This window comes from Alligator mississippiensis, chromosome 10 (assembly GCF_030867095.1).
Source record: "Alligator mississippiensis isolate rAllMis1 chromosome 10, rAllMis1, whole genome shotgun sequence".
Lineage (NCBI taxonomy): Eukaryota > Metazoa > Chordata > Crocodylia > Alligatoridae > Alligator > Alligator mississippiensis.
In genome coordinates, this window is record NC_081833.1 from 16,020,930 (window position 1) to 16,040,179 (window position 19,250).

Genomic DNA, 19,250 nt, shown 5'->3' on the forward strand with positions numbered 1-19,250 from the left:
TCTAACTGTCAATTTTAAAAGACCTAAATATGAGCTATGACTAGTCACCAGAGTTGACTTGTGACTCCAAACTCCCAGCAGGAAAAGAAAGTGATGTACTTGTTGCTTTGTTCAAACATGTAGGCTGGCTGTAGTTTGAACTTCAGATGCTTCAGTTGGGCAATGCAGGTGCCCTCTATAACAGGGAGGGGGGGTATCTTTGGCTCTTCTTTTCTGTTTTAGACTCAACATCATGGCTCTTGACTTCTTAATCTCAAGACTAAAACACCAACAGCTGCTTGGATCTTGGGTTGCCAGAAGGGTAATGAGCTTGGAGTGGTGGGCTAGTTTTTTCCTAAAAGCAGTGCTATCTCTACTGTGAATGAATGGCTCTACATCCACAACCTATGAGGGTGTGCTGCTCTTATTCTAAGTAACTAACTAAAATACATAGCTCCAGAATCTCAGGCCAAACTACTGTAAACACTACCAGTGTGAATGCTAAATGATGACTTGGCACCAATTAAATACAAGAAAAGGACATGCTGGTCATCCAACTGAATACTTAACTACCAGTGCCCTACTTGTTAATGCAGTTTTAGACCTTTAATGTTGCCTTGAAGGCCCTTAGTTGGATGAGTCTACATAACTCTTTCCAAAAGTTACTGCATCCTCTGTAGCTCCTTTGCAAACCTCCCAGCTGTTGAATCCTTCCTAGAGAGAGAGGGGGGGGGGGGGGGGGGGAGAAAGTAACCTGATTTCAAGTAGCCCTGTAGCAGTAGGGGCTGTTTATCTCAATGGTGGACAGTTGGAACCAAGTATAATTCATGCTTCTGGCTAACTAAAACAGGTAGTACAAGTCTCAACCAAACAGCAAGTCCTTGTATGAAAGCAGGCGCTCTCGCTGGCGCTCTCGCAGGTTAGAATTGCACAAGTATCTAGCCAGTATGTGATGCATCTTGAATCAGCTGAACAAGTGTACTTATCTCACAGCAAGTATCTATCTACAAACAAGCAAGTTGTCCAGTGCCTATGCACTATCATGATTTAAACACAAGTAACAGCTTTTTTTTTTTCTTAATAGTTAAATAACCTAGAAACTCTGATTTCTCTGATTTTTGTTGGCACTATCAAGTTAAGTAATTCCCTCTGAATTTTCTTACAGGTTGATGGGCTGTTTAATAAGGTGACAGTCTCTGATTTTAAACTCTGTGTTCATTTGTGTCCCTTGACATAATCTAGGATTCTGTTACAGGAACCTAGCTGTAGTTTCTGCCAGAAGAGCAGTATAATCTAGCTTTTTTTGTCTAACTCCATTTCCTGTTTACTTCTAATGCATTTAGAAAAGCAGTTTCTCACAAACAGCTTGAAAATCCAACCAGACTTTGCTTTTCTTGCCTCCCTACCCCAGAGGAGAAGTGAGTGTTCTTTTTGCTTATAAAAACTTTTTGGCTAATACTTTCAAGAAGGTCGTGCAACATTCAGTACAGACTGCAAATGTTTCAAACTTTTTTTTTCTAGCAGAGGATATTTCTCATAAACCTTAAAATGGGTGAGGTAGGAGTAGGGAAATATCTACTGAACTCGCTTGTCAAACTAGTATCCAACTACTCCACATACAGCCTGGTACTCTAAAAAGTGGCTGACCTCTGTGTTGGGACACTTACAGCAGAAATACTGACCTGCTTAAAACTGAAATAACATAACATACAGTTGGTGTGTGTGGGTTTTTTACAAACTATTGGTATCAAATGTGAGACTAAAGCCTCTTTACTTAAACCCAAGTACATTAGATAGTCCAAATGGAATAATGTTTTTAAAAGCACTCTGAAACTGCTGGTTGGATTTGCAAGTGACCACTACCCACTAAATACTGGATAACTTCCCAGAAGAACATGCATGGTGAGACTGGTTACAGTGGAACTAATTTTAGTCTGTGAAATTAACTATGGAGAATGTGGAATAGAATGGGCTTTTCTCTAACTGATTTATGCTGTTTTTATACCCTCATGTTGTTGTATTATCTTGTCACTGGGAAGTATGGACTAGTTCTTTATTTAGCAGGAAACATCTAATTGCTTCTATAATTCAGCATAGGAAAAACACAAAATACAGGAACTCTACCTCTTTTTTTAAAAAAAAAAAAAAAAAAAGCTGCCCCATTTAGTACTGGCTTCCAGTTCAAGTATTTCTATATGTATCTCTAATTGAGATACTTGGACTACTAAGAATCAGTGGGGAGAAGCTTCTTCCTATGGTAGGAAGAACAGGATGAGTAAATGACTGCTGGCAGCAAAATCTAACAGATTGACTGACTGGTTTTAATCTCGACTAGAGCATTATACCCCACTTGTGGATGGCTGTAAAGATGCTGTGGACTGCATATAAATAAAGTGCTGATCCTGGGGGAATAGCTGCATTTCAGTTGGTGGGCAAGCTTCCTTACTTGAGCATCAAATGGTAGTGCCAGATAGAATAGGTTGGATTCCTCAAGTCTTTTTTTTTTTTTTTTTATCATGTACAGATACCTGCTGTGGATGTTTTCTGGATCATCCATTAGGAATGGCAGTTAGTTCATGCTTAAAGAGATGTAAGGGGGTGGGGGGGGGAAGACGCAAGGTCTGCTGCTAGCTGTGGTACCAAAAATAGTTTTTACTTGATCCTTTGCCAACCAGACTAGTAAATAATTCCAAGGAACACTAAAACATCTTCTGTCTCGTCAGCAAGAATTAACTGTAACGCTTGACAGCCCCCACAAGATAACTAGATTCTCTTCAGACTAAGCCCTTGTTTCTTATGAGCTTGCTGTTGAAATCTGGATTTCTGGAAAAAGGAGTATGGGGATGGCAGACTACATTCAGTAATGGACTTGGTCATTTCTAGTGCTTTTGATGCACACCAGGCTAAGAAGATGCATTTAAAATACTCTTCCAGGCCAGGTGTCAACTTACAAAATATACCTTGAAGGCTCCAGTGTTAGCTTCTGACTGAGTCCTTTCGTATCTGCTCCCCTCTTTCTTTCACTTGCCCATGGACAATACTGTCCTGAGTCTAGGACACAGCCTTCTGAAAGAACTTTTTATATTCCAGTTTCAAGTCCTATATTGGAGACCTCATTCTATCAGTCTGAGGTGGCCTAAAGGCCATGGGACTCATGCTTCTCTGTAGACTCCAGGCTCAATTGCTCCAAACTATTCGTGGCTTAAGCCAGCTTTCTTCTATTCCTCCCCCCCAGTACACGGTCTATTAGCAGGCCATCTTTTTTTCAGAAGTAAATGTATTCTGAAAGCAGATGTGTTCACAAACTTGAGATCTGGCAGATGTAGTTCTCCATGTAAGAATAGACTCCAAAATGCTATTCAGTAAGTTGGAATCCTACTCTAGCCAACATTAGACAAGTGCTAACCCTCAAGGCCAATATTAGATTTTGCTCATACATCAGAGCAATTTAGAACTTTAAAACCTTCCCTTTTTTGGATGTATTAGTCCATAAACCACTAGGATGTTAACTTCAAAATAAGCCTTGGAAAGCACATGCCATATCTGAAGCATCTGATCTCTCATGAAGAGGTGGCACATGAGATGTCTAGGCAAGGTCTTCATACACCTCTCCTGTTCACTTTGACATAGGTGGATAAACTTGATGCTTCTGAAAGCCTAAGGAAAGAAGAGGAGCAAGTAGCTGAACCCACTCCAATAGTATTTGGTAGGTGAAAGACTTACTTTCTTTATTGATGGCAAGTTATTTTCAGTTTGGCCTACATCATGGGAGACCCAGCTTTCTTGGTGCCTTTTTGTAGTAGGGTTTATCTACATCCAGTCAAATCAAAGCAGTGTTCACCCCCTCATGGGAACACTTGAAGTTTCTTATACTGGATGAATTTAGCAGGTAGTGCATAAATGCTAGAAAGCTTCATGTGACACTTTTTAAACTTGAAATACCAGCTATGTTCTCCCCACTGGAGCTTACACTCCTTCTTTGCTGCTGCTGCTCCCCAAACTGGAAGACTTCTAGTGTGGGAACAGAAGCCTTGAGGTGAATGCAGCTACAGCTTCTAGGTTTCCAAGTAAAGCAAATTGTTCTACAATCTCTTATGAGATCAGGATGGGATATTAGAGAAGTCTGCTACTCCTATGGACACTAGGAAGCACGTTGCAGAATGACTTGTGCACCACCACTTAAAAAAAAAAAAGCAGCACACTTGGCCGAGTTGTGGAAAGGTAGATTCTGCTCTACTGTACTAGAGCAGCTTTAAGGGGCAGAGACTTGATTAGTTCTTTGTTCTAGAAACCCAAGTTCCATGTCTGCATGAAGCATGTGTGCTACTTGTGCTCCTAAAAGCAAATGAGTCTTGTGGTAAATGTGCATATGCTGCTTAAATGTAACTAATAGTTTTGAACAGCTTTGACTTGACTGCATGATTTGAAGCGTTTATTGCTCATTCTGGGTAAAATTGTGGTCATAAAACAAATGATTGACTTTGGGCACTTGGATCCCCTTTGGTCCCCAAATCATAGCTTACTTAATTGGTGCAATCTTCTAGATCTGTCAGTCTGGCCCAGAGGCTCTTTTCAAGCATGTATTTGCCTTTTCATGGTGCAGAGCAGACTGAATGGCAGAGACCCAATCTTACCTTCCATGTATGATTTTTGGGTCTTGCTAACTCTTCCAAATAGCTTCTTTCTTTCTTTTTTTTTTTTGGGAGGGGAGGGAATCGCCACACTTCTATCTTTAAAGAACAGTATTGCAGGGACTTGCAAAGCTTTTGTGTAAGGCTGTTTTTGTTTTGGGGGGGTTGTTTGTTTTTTCTTCAAACTAATACTTTTTTTTTTCTTCCCTCATCAGGCCAGCAGCTGATGCTAACAGCAGGGCCAAATGCAGTACCTCCCCAGGCAAACTTCCCTTATGGATACACAGCACCAGGATTCACTCAGCCACCTGTTTACGGCTTCAATATGTAACTAGCTCTCTGATGGACCTTCGCTGGGTTCTCCCCCTTCCCATCCCTCTGACTTCTCCAGGAAGTGTATGATGGTCCTAAAGGCACAGATGACCCTCTGGCCAAACACTTCTTCTTTTTTTTTTTTTTTGCTGCCCTGCTCAGTGACAAGACTTCCAGAGGATGCCTGTTGCTGTTATTTATTGCTATTGTCCGGTTACATTTCAACCTCCTGAAAGGCAGCTTTAGTTAACTACACTGCAAGACTTGTCTGAAGTCAAGGCACTATTTCACTAAAACTCAATGCATAGCAATAACTGCTTGTGGCCAGGGAGAAGTAGGAGCATATTTTCCTTGTTGTGAAGCCCATTGCTGGCAGTGGCCTGCACTGGGCAGTTGCCTGGCACCAAGTTGTTAAAGCTTTAATTCAAAGCTACTTTATTGAGTAGCCGGGATGTTTGAATTCAACTTGGCATCTTCTTGCTGGCAGACTGCTAGAAGTTTGTCTAAACCTGACTGCCCCATTCTGTTTGCCATGCTGTGTGCAAAAAAGGAAAATGAGTTTTCTAATATTTAAGATGGCCTGGAAATGTAGACAAATACTGGGAAAAGTTCTTTCTGCTAAATTGTTGGGTGCAAGATAGGTTTGTTCTTTTGGAGTAGGTCTTGAGACTTTAACTAAACAGAATAAATCTGTTTGTACCAGAGTAAACACTTCCCAGAAGCTGTTTGTCTAATAAGAGGAGAGCATGTTACTCATTGACGTTAAATGGTACAAAAGGAAACCTCAGCTATATGTATGGCAAGTTGGGAAAATAGTAGGAGTGTGCGCGTGTGTGCATGGGCTGCCAAAGTACTAGAGTTATATGCAAAGGTAATGAGGATTCAAAGAGCACAGTGGTGGGATGGGGGGAGGGACATTATTGCTAAAAATAATATTTTTGAAGTAGTGGGGAGGGACATAATCCTGGTCTTGCACCTTTTTTAATTCTGGTTCTGGGGTTGTCTTCCTGCCACACCTTGTCACATGGATTCTAACTTCTGACTCTGCATGGGGTGCTATCTGAACTGACAGCACTCAGTGACTCTTGGTTTTGCTATGCTGCAGTAATATAACTGGCATGTCCACCCCACATGCGCGCACACTTTCTTTTGAGAATGCCAACAGGGATGTATTATTAATTTGTGCCACTCTCCAAATACATGTATCATTAACGTTTTATGTACTGAAATTAGATAACAATGTATAATTTATGGTTATGAATCTTGTGCTAATCATGAATATTATAAAAGTTCAATTATAAATGTAAAACTGCAATGTCCACTGAGTGGTCTTAGTCTTGATTTTTTTTTGCTTGCTTGCTTTCTTTTTTTTCTTGGTGAGGAGCAAAGTTCTAAGGCAACTTTTTAGTGTTTGACTCATTGTTCACCCCTAGATGTCTTGTTAGAGGTGGAATATCCTATTGAGTGCTCTGAGAGCAGCTTCAGAAACAAGGTGTCATGTATGGACTAAGATGCAAACTGGACAGTTTGTTTGTTTGTTTGTGAAGTCAGTGTCCTGGAGAAGTGAGAAACTTAAGCAAAAGCAGCATGTGAATGTGGCCTAAACCTCCCCCTTTTTCAGTGCTAGAAGAATTACTTTTCTTTTTCTGCTCCTACCACACTAGTTTACATTCACTACTCTGTGTGGTAAAGTGGGAGTTTTTATAGCATATTTTGCTGTTACTGTTCTCAAATCCTAATGTTTCCTCCCCTACTTTTACTTGGAAACATCTAATAGAAGTACATCTTACATGTTTCCTTTTTAAAGGAAACCCAAATCCTGACCAGCCTTGAAAGTTACAGAAATTTGGCAGGCATACATGTGCTATTAGTTGCTACACCCATTGCTTGTATACTTCATAGGTGCTATAGATCAAAATGGAGCACATCTTATTTGTTACCTAGTGGCACAGCATGTCTGGAGCAAGAGGATTTTGCCTGAACAGGAGGCCACCAGCAGCAGCTGTGAGGGCTGAAATGAACTTGGCTTTTGAGTCTTGGTTAAATACTTGACACAAGTGTAATTTAGGATGGCTGGTAATCTTTTTCCTTAATTGCTTACTGTCTTTTGCATGTGCTTGCACTTGGAGTAACACCTGGAAAAAGGCTATGGCTAGATGCTTCCAAGTACCTTACTAACCAGGAAGGGCACAAAACATCACAAGAAGAAATAAGTTGTTCCCCTTCTTAGTCTTGGTACAGAAACTTTCCATCTAGCAGATGCATTAGTTTCCAATTGATCTGTCACCACTAATTAAACTTAAGAGGCATCCTAAGATCCTTGTGGATTGGAGCTAAGGGTGAAGACCAAATATTGAAATGGGGGGGTATACTTGCAATTGGATCCCTGGTGCAGGCACAACACCAACAACTTGGTTCTTTAACATTTTAAAATTGTAGCGGGTCCTCTCAGTTGGAGCAACACTTGAACTTACAGGCTTATACAAAATCTTGCAGTGAGGTGGGTGACTAGGCATTCTTGTGGCATGTAAGAACCACTTAGCTCCTTGGCAAGTCTTGTGGAAGCTGGCTCTTCTGGCCTCTAGGCAGGTGGGGGTTTGGGTCTGGAAACTCCTTGAATTGATCTTGTGTACAGCTGCTTGGTAGAGTGTGTTTTTACAAGAACAGTTAAAGTAAGCTAGAACTAAGCGAACTGCCATACTTTGCCCAGCTCTAATAGTGGTTTTGTTTTCAATTTATCCTCCCCTGAGTCTTATGGTAGGTAACTATCCATGGGAGGAAAGTATTCTTAAAATAAAGGTTGTGGGGAAAGCATGTCATCTATATGAGGAAATGCTTCAGTACTGTGCAACTGCTCTCTAAACACATTCTTACCTAGGACTTGGCTAGCTTTGAAATTTTAAGCTCTAGAAGATCAGTTCCCCTTATGAGACTTCTAACCCTCTTTTGTAGGGCTGATCTACATTAAGCTGTGGAGAGTAACTTAATGTCTCAAGGCATCACACAAACATGACAGTAGGGTTTTTGGAGAGGGAGGAGAGAGAGTATGAAGTCTATATGTATACTGTCTTGCACAGCACTTGGGAGAAGAGTAGCCTTACTATACTTAGCTTAAGACTTGGAACCAACTACTGCAGTGAACTTGGAACATTTGGAACAAGGTGTAAGGCCATGAACTAATTACTGAATGCAACAAGTTTGAACACATGCGGGGGGGGAAAAAAAAAAACAAAATAACAACCCCCAAAGCCCCCAAATTTGTCTGGCCTTATCTTTTGGAGACTCAAATTTCAGGGGGATTGAGGGGGTGGAATATAGGACTGACAATGCTATTTAGAAAGCAAGTGATTTTTGCAATCAGTGGTAAACTTCATATTTAGACTATCCAAATTCAATTCTCCAAGCAATTGTGGCACCAGAGAGCTTTTAAGTCCATTTTTTTTAAATCACTTGGCCTTTCCTTTCTGGTAGGGCCCTACATGTGTGGTGTTTTTCCCTGGGTCAGTGACTGACTATAAGTGGTACATACTACACTTATACCTGACTTGGACCTTGTTTGCTAGTTTTGAAAGGTAGCTGAACTAGACTACATCTCTTGGATGCAGGATCTTTTAACATCCTAGACAAAATGTTATCTCAGCTAGCCTACCTGCTGCATGGATCTTAATTCACTACTTGTAGCTTCTTACCACTAGCTCTCTAAATTGTGGGAAAATGAAAGCTCAAGGTGTACCAGTACCTTGGTCCATGTTGTACTGGTACCAATAAAAGGAAAATTGACATTGGGCAAAAAAAGCCAACTGCCAGTAATGTGGCTGATACTATAGTAAATGTAGTATGCGTGCAGCCAGCCTGGAAGCTTGGGGTGGAGGGGGGAGAAGGGCAGCTGCTGCCTAGCTGGGGTGAAGAATGGGACAGAGTCATGAGCATCTTGTCTGGGGGAAGGGGCTCCTGCCACTGCACAAACTCCTGTACCTCCCCCTGGGATTATGTGTGGACCTGCATATGGCACAAAGGCAGGCTGCCCCTGTGTTAGTGGTGGCACCAGGCTATTCCTGGGAGGTGGGCTTGGCCAGAGTTGCACTTGAGGTAGATGGCAGTGGGAGCAGGGTTATGGGGGGGAGGGAGGAACTACAGTATTCACTGTAGCTACCCTATAGTCCCCCTCCCAGTACTGCCATGTGTCCCACACCGCCCTGGCCCAGCCCCTGGCACCATCCCTAGCCAGCAGCTACAGCCTGCTCTTGCCCCACACAGATATGAGGGGGAACATGCCCCCCATATCTCCACCAGTGGTGCACAGTGGTGGGATCCCCCTGTACTCCCTGGACAAGCTGCTGGCAGTTCTGTCCTGCATCCTTCCCTGCCCCAGTCCTACTCTCTCCCTCATGGTGGGGGCCTTGATGTGTGCCTTCCTACACCCAACAGACTTACCAACCCAAAGCTACTCTTCAAGCTGCTGGGCTGTATATTGGCAATTAGATTGGTATTGTCTGATATGGCTGGTTAATAATCGGCCATTGGTATCAGCACAAGAATTCTTTATCGGTGCACCCCTATTGAAAACACAATGAGGTGCGGGCTTTACTGAGTCGTGTGTGTGCCACACTTCTAGACTCCCTACTTACAAAGACTGCTTATGAAGCCTGAATGAGGCTGTGCTGCTAGCAAAAATAAAAAGCTAAGCTGGTTGCATATGACTTGGAGGTAAAAATTAAGACCAGTTTTGGGTATAGAAAAGGGAAGCTAAGCCAAGACAGAGAACATCTAGAGCAGGGGCTCCCAAAGTTTTTACGCCGCAGCCTGGCAAAACTGCTGCCTGGAAGTGGCCACAGCCAACCACGGCCAGAATTTCTGGCTGGCAGACATGTAAGGATACCCCCAGCCCCCGAACGGGGGGTTGGGCCAAACCCTGTGCTGGCGTGGACCCTGTAAAAAGATCCACGGCCTCTCCACCTGGCACGGGGGGGCCACAGTTTGCTGGTCTGTGGCCACTTCTGGTCCAGCAGCTGACCCACCATGGCCCAGCAGTGGGCTGCAGCCTGGGAATTGAGAACTTTTCTAGAGAAACAAGGTCTCATCTTTCCTACAGCAATAGCAGCGTGACAGTGTAATAGGGAACACTGTTCTGTGCATCTAATGCTCCTGTGCCACGTTAGGAAATGGCTGCTTCTAGGACAGGAGCCAGGTTTGCTAGTGGATATGCTAGTTTAATAGGGCTTCCATACATGGACTCTTGCCATCCTATCACCATCGTTTTCTGCCTAGTAGCCATGGACTTTGTCTTCATCAATGGTTGGGTAAGGTTATTTGTGGCCTACATGGAAGCTTTTTTTCCTCTCAGCCTGGTATGCCGTGGAAGATAACCAACCCCCTTTCTGGCAGGCAGACCTAAAGTGGCTAGGTGAAAACTGACTTACTATTGAGGGAGCCACGCTTGCAAGAACACATACAGGCAATTCCTGCTTAGCGCTCTTAATTTTTCCCTGAAAAACAGCATTAAGCGAAACCAAAAGTATTTGGTGACCCAAGATGGCGACTGCAATTGTTTTTAATGATCCAAGATGGTGACTGCGAGCGCTATAACAAAACTCACTGAGTGCTGAGTGAAATTAGGTATCAATTTAAAATGCCCGTTATAACAAAATAGCGCTAAGTGAAACAGTGTTAAGCGGGGGTTGCGTGTGATGTTTTTGGCATTAAAACTTTGGCCTGTGGTGAGCCAACCCAATCCAGTCCCCACAGGCTCTTATACACAAACAGCACTGCTGTTTTGGCTTTCTCTCCTGAAGGTTAATACTCTTGTGACTAGCTAAAGCTGTTTTACCAGGTTTTTGGGAAGAAGGATGCCTGTCCCAGGAAAAGCTTTGCCTGATCCTTCCTTGCTTTAGGATGCAGATCTCTTGTCTTCAGCCCAGCTCAGGAAAATGTTTCTCACTGGTAAGTCCCATTGTTCTTGACTACACAGAAATAATTACCTTCTTCAATGCTGTGTGGCAGCAGAGCTCTGCATCAGTCAAGCAGAAAGCCTTGCCATGTGATGCCCTAATATAATTCAGTTCCATTTCCTGGGAAGAATGCAGAATGTGTGTACAAGCTTCAGATAGCAGGGTAGATGCACACTTTTTATAGACTTAGTAAAATATATGTGTGTGTGTGTGTGTGTGTGATTACACACACACGTACTATGGCCTAGCATGATTGGAATTCCTATATATACAGTATATTACTATTATAGGAATTCCTGTTCTGCTAGGCCATAATTATGCTAAGCTATTGTAAATTATGGTGCTGAAAAACAGTATGGGGGAAGGGGCCTCCTGACCACTGGTTGACACAGTAAGAAAGAAAAAAATGCACTGATAAAAAGACATTGAAGGGACAATGATAACAGCAACTACCAATGTAAAAGTTAGAACTTACCTAATAAGAGTGCAGGTGCTTGGATTTGGCAACCAAAATGAAGATGAACATTTTGACAGAGAGATAAGAGTGGGCATGAAATCGGAGGGGTGGGGGGGGTGCGCAAAGCAGCAGTGATTAGGAGACCTGTCCCTCATACAAACCTAGGGAAGCTTGAATGTGTCCTACCAGTCGAAGACAAGCTTCACCAAGTTGGACTGACTGTTTAATCAGTGTGGCTGGACAGCATGTTTCTGAGGTTTCACCACCAAATATGTATCATATTGTGCTTTTTGCATTGCCTTAGGGGTCTAGAAGACTGATTGCTAGCGTTATCCTTCCAGAACATACAGACCCCAGCAGTCTGTATATCAAAAGTGACAGCAACCAGATACTACTGAGAGAGTGCTCCACACGCCTCAGGACATTGGTGATCCCAGCCTCTGATTTAGTAAGTAGTGAACTGCCCTCTTACAGGTTCACAGCCTATAATGACAGAATCCTCAAAGTTAGGATTCTCTCCTCCCTCCATATCCCCCCAGAGTTTGATGAAGTATGGACAGCCTGGGTAATGGAGAAAGGCAGTTTGTACAGGTTTCAAGAAAAGTGGGGAGACTTGGACAGGAATCTGCAGGATCATGGTAGAAATTGTGGAGTTAATGGATTGTAACAAAAGTAAAAAATAAATAAATAAAATAAAATAAAAAATCACGAGTTATGGGTACGGCTGTTAGGTGGTTGAGACAGCATGCAGCCAGATTAGCAAAGCAGACCAGAGAAGATTAAGGAGTTGGAACAAGCTATACAGGCCATAGAGCATTGGAAGTCACAGGCTTTATTTATTGGCTGGTCAGCAGGCTATGCCAACACAAGTACAGGGACAAAATAAAAACTTGGAAACTGGCTGAATTTGCAACAAATCAAAGTACCGCTCCCTGTAAGTGATCTTGGTGGTCAGCAACACTCACCAAATACCTAAGTATCACTGGTGGTCTGGGGCCAGAAATGGAGAAATGATTCTGACAATTCAAAGAGTGTGCGATTGATGAGGTAGGAGAGAATGTGATCAAAGAAACAGCATTGCAGGCACTCCTTACGAATGTCAGAATGGATGAATGCCCAGTGTGAGGGAGGAGGTGATAATTTATCTGTGGAAGAATGGCTAAGTAAAATAGAAACTAGGGGTGCACCAATCATTTTTTGGGGCCAATACTGATTGCTAATTTTTAAGGAGACATATTGGCCGATACCAGTCTGATTTCTGATACCCTGCCCTAGCCCTACTCCCTTTCTTACTGCAGGGGCCTTGATCTGCCTCTACCCCATGCCCCTTCCACCACAACAGACTTACCAGCTGGACGCAGCTCTCCAAGCTGCCAGGCTGTGCTCCTTGCCACCTATGTGCTGCGCTGTAGCTGTGCGCATGCATGGGGCATTTATTGGTCAAATTATCAGCTGCGTCAGGCAAAAAAAAGGCAATTTCCAATGCAGTCGATTTTTCTTTATAACGGAGCCAATCCAATATCGTACCGATGTATTGGTGCACCTCTAATAGAAACGGCCATTAAACACCATGAGGGGACCCCTGTTAACCAACACAAAACCCAGTTAGAAGAGTGGAAGGTAGAGAGGGATCAGGATGTGTGTCCTTAGGTCATAGATAGGGAAGGAAAGGCAGATGTAGAGGAACTGGAAAGGACATTGAGTGGGTCCTGATTGAGTGCCCTGTTTTCCTGCAGTACTTATCCAAAGGGAAAATAGAGAAATTACGAGCACAGCTCCAAGCTGGTCTGATAAGTAGAGAGGCGGAATGCAAAGAAAAGCAAAAGGAACAGAGTTGGTTTCCATTTGTGCGCCTGGTCTTAATGACCCAATCACTGACTTCTGGTCAGCAATCAGCACGTCTCAGAACTTGGGCTGTTGTAAACTGCACTCCATGAGAATAAATATGGCAGTGCTCCCACATTTTCCTCTGATTTGGGGATGGGCTAAACAGATTGATTTATTAGGTTCAGGTGCAGGGGGCCCTGCTATTGTAAATAAATTTCAACTACATCCATATGGTCTCTTTTACTGGATAAAGGGGATTTCAGGAGGAACTTTTGCAGACCAGAAAGTTTGTGCAATATATGAATGACGTACTGATTGTAAGCGAGATGGAGAAAGAGAGCATGAGCATGTGCAACTAATAAAGCACTGGATGCAGTGCTATCTGAAATACAAGGTAAGGCTTAATCCTTTTAGTCACAAATCAAACAGAGGTACTTTATCTTGGAGTAAGGCTTAGTGCAGGAGGGTGGTCAGTAGCAAAGGAACAGATAGAGTGCATTGTTACTTTGCCCATGTTGGCAAATACTAAATCATTGCAGTCCTTTTTGGGGCTCAACAATTTCTGCCAAGAATTCATTGTGGGGCATACAGAAAAAGCAGGTCCAATGTAAGAGGTTCTTAAAAGACCATAGTGGACATGGACTGAGGAAGCCAGAGGCTTGGGAGTGTTTTAAATTGGCTCTTATGGAAGTTCCCACACTAGCAGCACCCAATGATTTTGCTATTATCCTATATCCTAGCATAAAGAATTTCTGAATCGTTAGCATGCTTACTCAGGATACTGGGGCAGGAGAAAGATCTATTAGCATATTGCAGTCGAGCACTGACACCCCCAGAAAGTAAATTAGGGACTTGTGAGCAGACAGCTCTGACAGCTTATTGGACTTTGCAGAAGGCATAGGCTATCATAGGAGCAAGTCAGGTTGTAGTTAAAAGTTGTCATGCTTTAGGAAAACTGTTTAGCTGAGAATTTATTGAAAGGAAATGTGAGTGAATAAGGCTGTTTTGGGATTTTTGCTCTTATGGCTGAGAATGTACAGGTTGTCTCCTTGAAAGAGCCAAAAATCTCCATATAGGGTTTTACATTGCAGGCTCAGGAACATGTCTGTGAACCCCAGGTAGGGGTTAGGTTGCACCGTATTTTTAAAGGCTACCGCAGCAGAACAGGCAATAGAAAAAACTGTTTGGTTTGTAGATGGTAGTTCTTATTTCCATGAAGGACAGGATTTGCAGAAATCTTTATAGCAGGAAGATATGCAAGCAAGGAAATATTTTCTGTTCAAGTTAGCTAAAGGAGGCACCTAGACGGCAGAGGTAATGACTGTTTCACGTGTTGGAATTGATGAAAGGAAAATGACCAGAATTAATTATCTAACTGATTCGGATTACGTATACAGGGGTCTTGCCATTTATCTTCCTTGGTGGATGAGCATGAATTTTGTGGGGAAAGATGGATCAGAAATTAAACACAGAGCATTGTGGCAAGAGCTGGAGAACTTGGCAGCTAATTTTCAAAAGATCAAAATAGTAAAAAGCAAAGCACATAGGAAGAAAGGTCTGTTTCAGTGGGGAAATGATGAGGCAGAGAAGCTGATTAAAGCAGCAGCCTTAGTGGGAAATTCATAGTAAAACAGCTGCAAAAGATACAGGCAACAGAGATCTTTCCCAAGTGGGGTCTCCTTCAAAGTATTGATTCTGATAATGGACCAGTGTTTATTGGTCACATGTATCAAGGCATAAGTCAGATGTATCAAGATACAGGAGAATGGGCTGGTCTTCCACTCCCACTATGTAGCCCTTATCATCCCCAAGCAGGAGGACAAGTAGAAGGAATGAACAGAAGTTTAAAAAATAGAGTTGTCTAAGATATGCAATAAAATAGGAGCCTGGTACTTCTATCTGTGTTAATGAGGCTTTGTACTAGGCCAAACAGGATGATGGGGTTCAGCACATATAAGGTGTTGTTTGGCTGACTGATGCCAGGATGGGAAAAACTGCTTTATACCCCCGATTGGGAAGCTATCCGGGAACTGGCTAGCACAACTTGGATGAGTAGCTTAAAACACAGGTTAAGCACTGTCCAAGGGGCTGCTGCTGCACAGCACACAGTAGAACAATAGAAAATGGAACCATACTTTTGATGAAAGCAGAGATATTCACCAGTGGTATATAGGAGAGAGGGTAATATTTAAAAGTGACCCATCACTTAGAAAAAAGTTTCCAGAATTGGAATGGCCTTGTGTCCAGGACAAATTAGGACCCTCATTGTACTTGACAGAAGTAGATGCGACCAGGTATTCCCAGGGAATTAATTGAGAAGGATTTTGTATTAGAAATAACGATCGCCATCCAAATTGGAGTACATGCTTTTTGGCCAACTAGCAGAGTGCATACTTTCACAGATGTTACCACTCCCCCAGTTAACGAGTGGCCTGGTGATTAATTGGTTTCCCCCAAGTATCTGGTTAGGTTTAGGAAGATGTGACTTTTGTGCTGCAAACAAAGGAAGCTTTGGTTCCTATAATCGAGCTGAACAGCAAATAAAAGACATGAACACAGCAAAGAATGAAGTGAAAGTACCCTGGTGGGTAATTCCAGAAGATGTTACTTTACATCCCATAGCCAGATCCTAGCAGCCCTAACTGTGAAGTAGTTCTTACGGATGTCTAATCTAAACCTACTCTCCAACAACTTGGGGCTGTTATTCCTTGTTATCTCGGGGGGCACTAGGGGAAACAAGGTCTCCCCCAAACCCTCTGGTCCCCCCCAGTGAGTTTTATAGATGGTCACAAGGTCCCCCCTCAGCCTTCTCTTGTGAAGGCTGAACAGGTTCAGGTCCCGTAGCCTCTCATTGTAGGGTCTGCCCTGCAGTCCCCGGATCAAGCGGGTGGCCTTCCTCTGGACCCTCTCAATGCTGTCCACATCCCTCTTGAAGTGGGGCACCCAGAACTGGAAACAGTACTCTAGCTGTGGCCTGACCAGTGTTACGTAGGAGGGGGAGGATCACCTCCTTGGACCTACTTGAGATGCACCTGTGGATGCACGATAGGGTCTGGTTAGCCCTGCCGACCGTGACCTTGCATTGCAGCCCATGTTCATCTTGGAGTCAATGATGACTCCAAAATCCCTTTCTGCCTCTGTGCTCTCAAGAAGGGAATTTCCCATCTTACGAGTGTGTTGCCGGTTACTACTGCCCAAGTGCAGCACCCTGCACTTATCCGTATTGAAACGCATCCTGTTTTTGTCAGCCCACCCTTGCAACCTATTCAGGTCTTTCTGCAGTCTTTCCCTCCCTGCTAGCATGCCCACCTCACCCCAGATTTTGGTATCATCAGCGAATTTGAACAGGTTGCTTTTTCACCCCATCGTCCAAATTGCTGATAAAGGAATTGAACAGCGCGGGCCCAAGGACCGAGCCCTGGGGGACTCCGCTGCCCACTTTCCCCCAGATCGAATATGACCCATCCACCACCACCCTCTGAGTACGACCCTTCAGCCAATTAGTAATCCATCTGACCATGTAGGCATCGATGCCACAGTTGCCTAGTTTTTTAACGAGGATGGGGTGAGAGACAGTATCAAAGGCCTTGCTGAAGTCCAGAAAGACTACATCCACGGCGACACCTGCATCCAATGCTTTTTGTGACCTGATCGTAAAAGGCAATCAGGTTGGTCTGACATGACCTGCCCCTAATGAAACCGTGCTGGTTGCCCCTCAGCATCACCCCTGATGCCGGCCCATCACATGTGCTCCTTGATGATCTTCTCAAAGAGTTTCCCCAGGATTGAGGTAAGACTGACGGGCCTATAGTTGCCCGGGTCCTCCCTTTCTTAAAGATGGGGACCACATTGGCTATTTTCCAATCATCTGGCACCTGGCCTGAGCACCACGAGTGCTCGTAAAGCTGTGCGAAGGGCCCTGCAATAACCCCTGCTAGCTCCCTCAACACCCTGGGGTGGAGAGCATCTGGACCTGCTGACTTGAACATGTCTAGCCCCTCCAGAAGCACTCTAACACGGTCCTCCTCAACCTTAGGTCTTGGGGTGTTCCCCTCGAGTCTGTGTTGAATCACGGTGGGGGAGTCCCGGTCCCTGCACAAGAAAACGGAGGTGAAGAATTTGTTAAAGATGTCTGCCTTCTTTTCTGGTGCGACCACCAGATTGCCCAACATATCTTGCAGGGGCCCCACATTTCCCGGCGCCTTCTTCATCTTCCCTATATATTTGAAAAAGGACTTTTTATTATCCTTGATCTTAGAGCTAGCACTAGCGTCCATGTCCACCTTAGCTTTCCTAACAGTGCCCCTACAGGTCCGAGCAGTGGAGCTATACTCTTCTTTGGAGATAGTCGTCTCCTTCCCCCCCCCCTTTCCACCGGGTGTACGCCGCCTCTTTGGCAACCAGGCATTCCTGGACTTCCTTGGTGAGCCAGGGAGGCTTTTGGGCACTCTTGCCCCCCTTACTTCTTGTTGGGATTGTCACTTCTTGGGCCCTGAGTATCACCTCCTCAAGGAACGACCACTCATCTTGGGCACTGAGTTCCCCTGCCCTCAAACCCCAGCGCCTCTCCCACTAATCTCCTCAACTGTCCCACCAATCTCCTCAACAACTCGAGCCTTATTTCAATGTGTGTTGAGTAGACTTTTTTTATGCAATGCCTCTGTTAACAATTGGGCTTCTAATGTTTGAAAAATGGCATGTAGCCAATATTCAACTATCCATTTTAAAATACACCTGCCAGAAGTTAGGTGTTCCTTCTTGGTCAGTTAATAATAGGTTTTAAGCTGTTTTGGATGTGGCTCTCTTGACCTGGAATGCAAGAGTGCTTTTAAGGTGCTTTTCCCATGTCTAGTGTTCTGTGCTATTTTTTTTGTGCTATGGCGCAGATTAAATTTTAAAATGTGTCTGTACTTGCTCTTAGCTGAGATACCTGGTAAAGCTCCTTATGAAAACTAATTTTGCCGCAGAGTCGAACACACAACTAACTATTCTTTCACTAGCTAACCATTCTGGCCTGTTGATGAATTGGCGAGAGCACTGAAACCACTTGACTAACCACTGTGCTACAGTGGGTCCAACTAGTGCTGAAAAAACCCTCTTGGCTGAAATGGCAGGCAGAAAGTAGTCTGCTTCTGGAAGTTTTCAGACCTGCATGCAGCAGGCTATTCACAACCAGCACTTGTAAAGGTTACTTACAGAAGCTACTCTACAATAGAATGCCCTTCTTGCCTTTAGCATTTTGTAGCTATATTGCTGTAACCTTAATAGTTTACTGTATGTAACCTGGCTCATCATTTTGCTCTCTGTCTAAACCATACTTCTGCTTTCATTCTCTTATGCGCTGTAGGGGAACATAGAAATGAGTGGATTCAAGCAGAGAAAGGAGTTCAGGGCATTTTGAATCTCTAAGAGTGCTGTGAAACCTGTGGCTAAGGAGTGCTCAGTAACAGAGTGCTTTTTTCAGCAGGTTTTCAGTGAGTTTCTAAATTGTGGATGGCAGAGTGGCTTTGTACAGGCTATTACGAGCTGCAGATGCATCATTTTTAGTCTAATGGATTAGTTGTCTTATTTATTGTGCCTTTCCCTGCAGACTTTTTAGCCTTTCAAAACTGTGTTGGCTCCTGGCTTGGACACGCTATTGTTCAAAAATCATCTCTGTGCTTCTGTTGGCTGAGGCACATGCAAGGGAAAATACAAATCTTCCTTCATACAAACAAGCAAAATTCAAGCTCTTCTCAGTGTCAAAATGTTCCTTTCCAGATCTTTACTACTGAAGCCTCTTATGCATTTCAGTGATGCTGTTGAGAGTTTGTGGATAGTTTGGCTTTAAAAACCAACAAGCTCCAACCTCTTCCCTCACCCCCAAGTCAATATTGCCAACATGTCAGCTTTCAAAAATGTGAGAATTTGGTGGGGGAAGAATCCTTCTTTGGGGTTCTTGTTTGCCTTTTAGTCACAAAGTTAATATTTTCAAATGTTTCTATGCAGCCACAAGGACTAGAAACTTTTTAATAGTAGGGGAGATTCCCTTTTATGTGTCTCTTTATGTGCACTTCCATGCTATGACTACATATATACTTCCAATAACTTGATCAG

General features: G+C 43.5%; 1 protein-coding gene across 4 annotated transcripts in view; it reads left to right on the forward strand.

Moving 5' to 3' along the window:
* The window catches only part of CLTCL1 (clathrin heavy chain like 1), a 43,756-nt gene extending 37,515 nt beyond the window's left edge, over nt 1-6,241 (forward strand). The window contains exons 31-33 of one of the 4 annotated variants that reach the window (XM_019499151.2): nt 1,145-1,165; nt 3,610-3,685; nt 4,826-6,241. In XM_019499151.2, coding sequence (XP_019354696.1) covers nt 1,145-1,165; nt 3,610-3,685; nt 4,826-4,941 — 213 coding nt within the window. In that variant the 3' untranslated portion in view covers nt 4,942-6,241. The remainder of the gene's footprint in view (nt 1-1,144; nt 1,166-3,609; nt 3,686-4,825) is intronic. The other 3 variants (XM_059713487.1, XM_006260109.4, XM_059713488.1) reach the window with 3 other exon arrangements.
* Nucleotides 6,242-19,250: the final 13,009 nt, after the last annotated feature.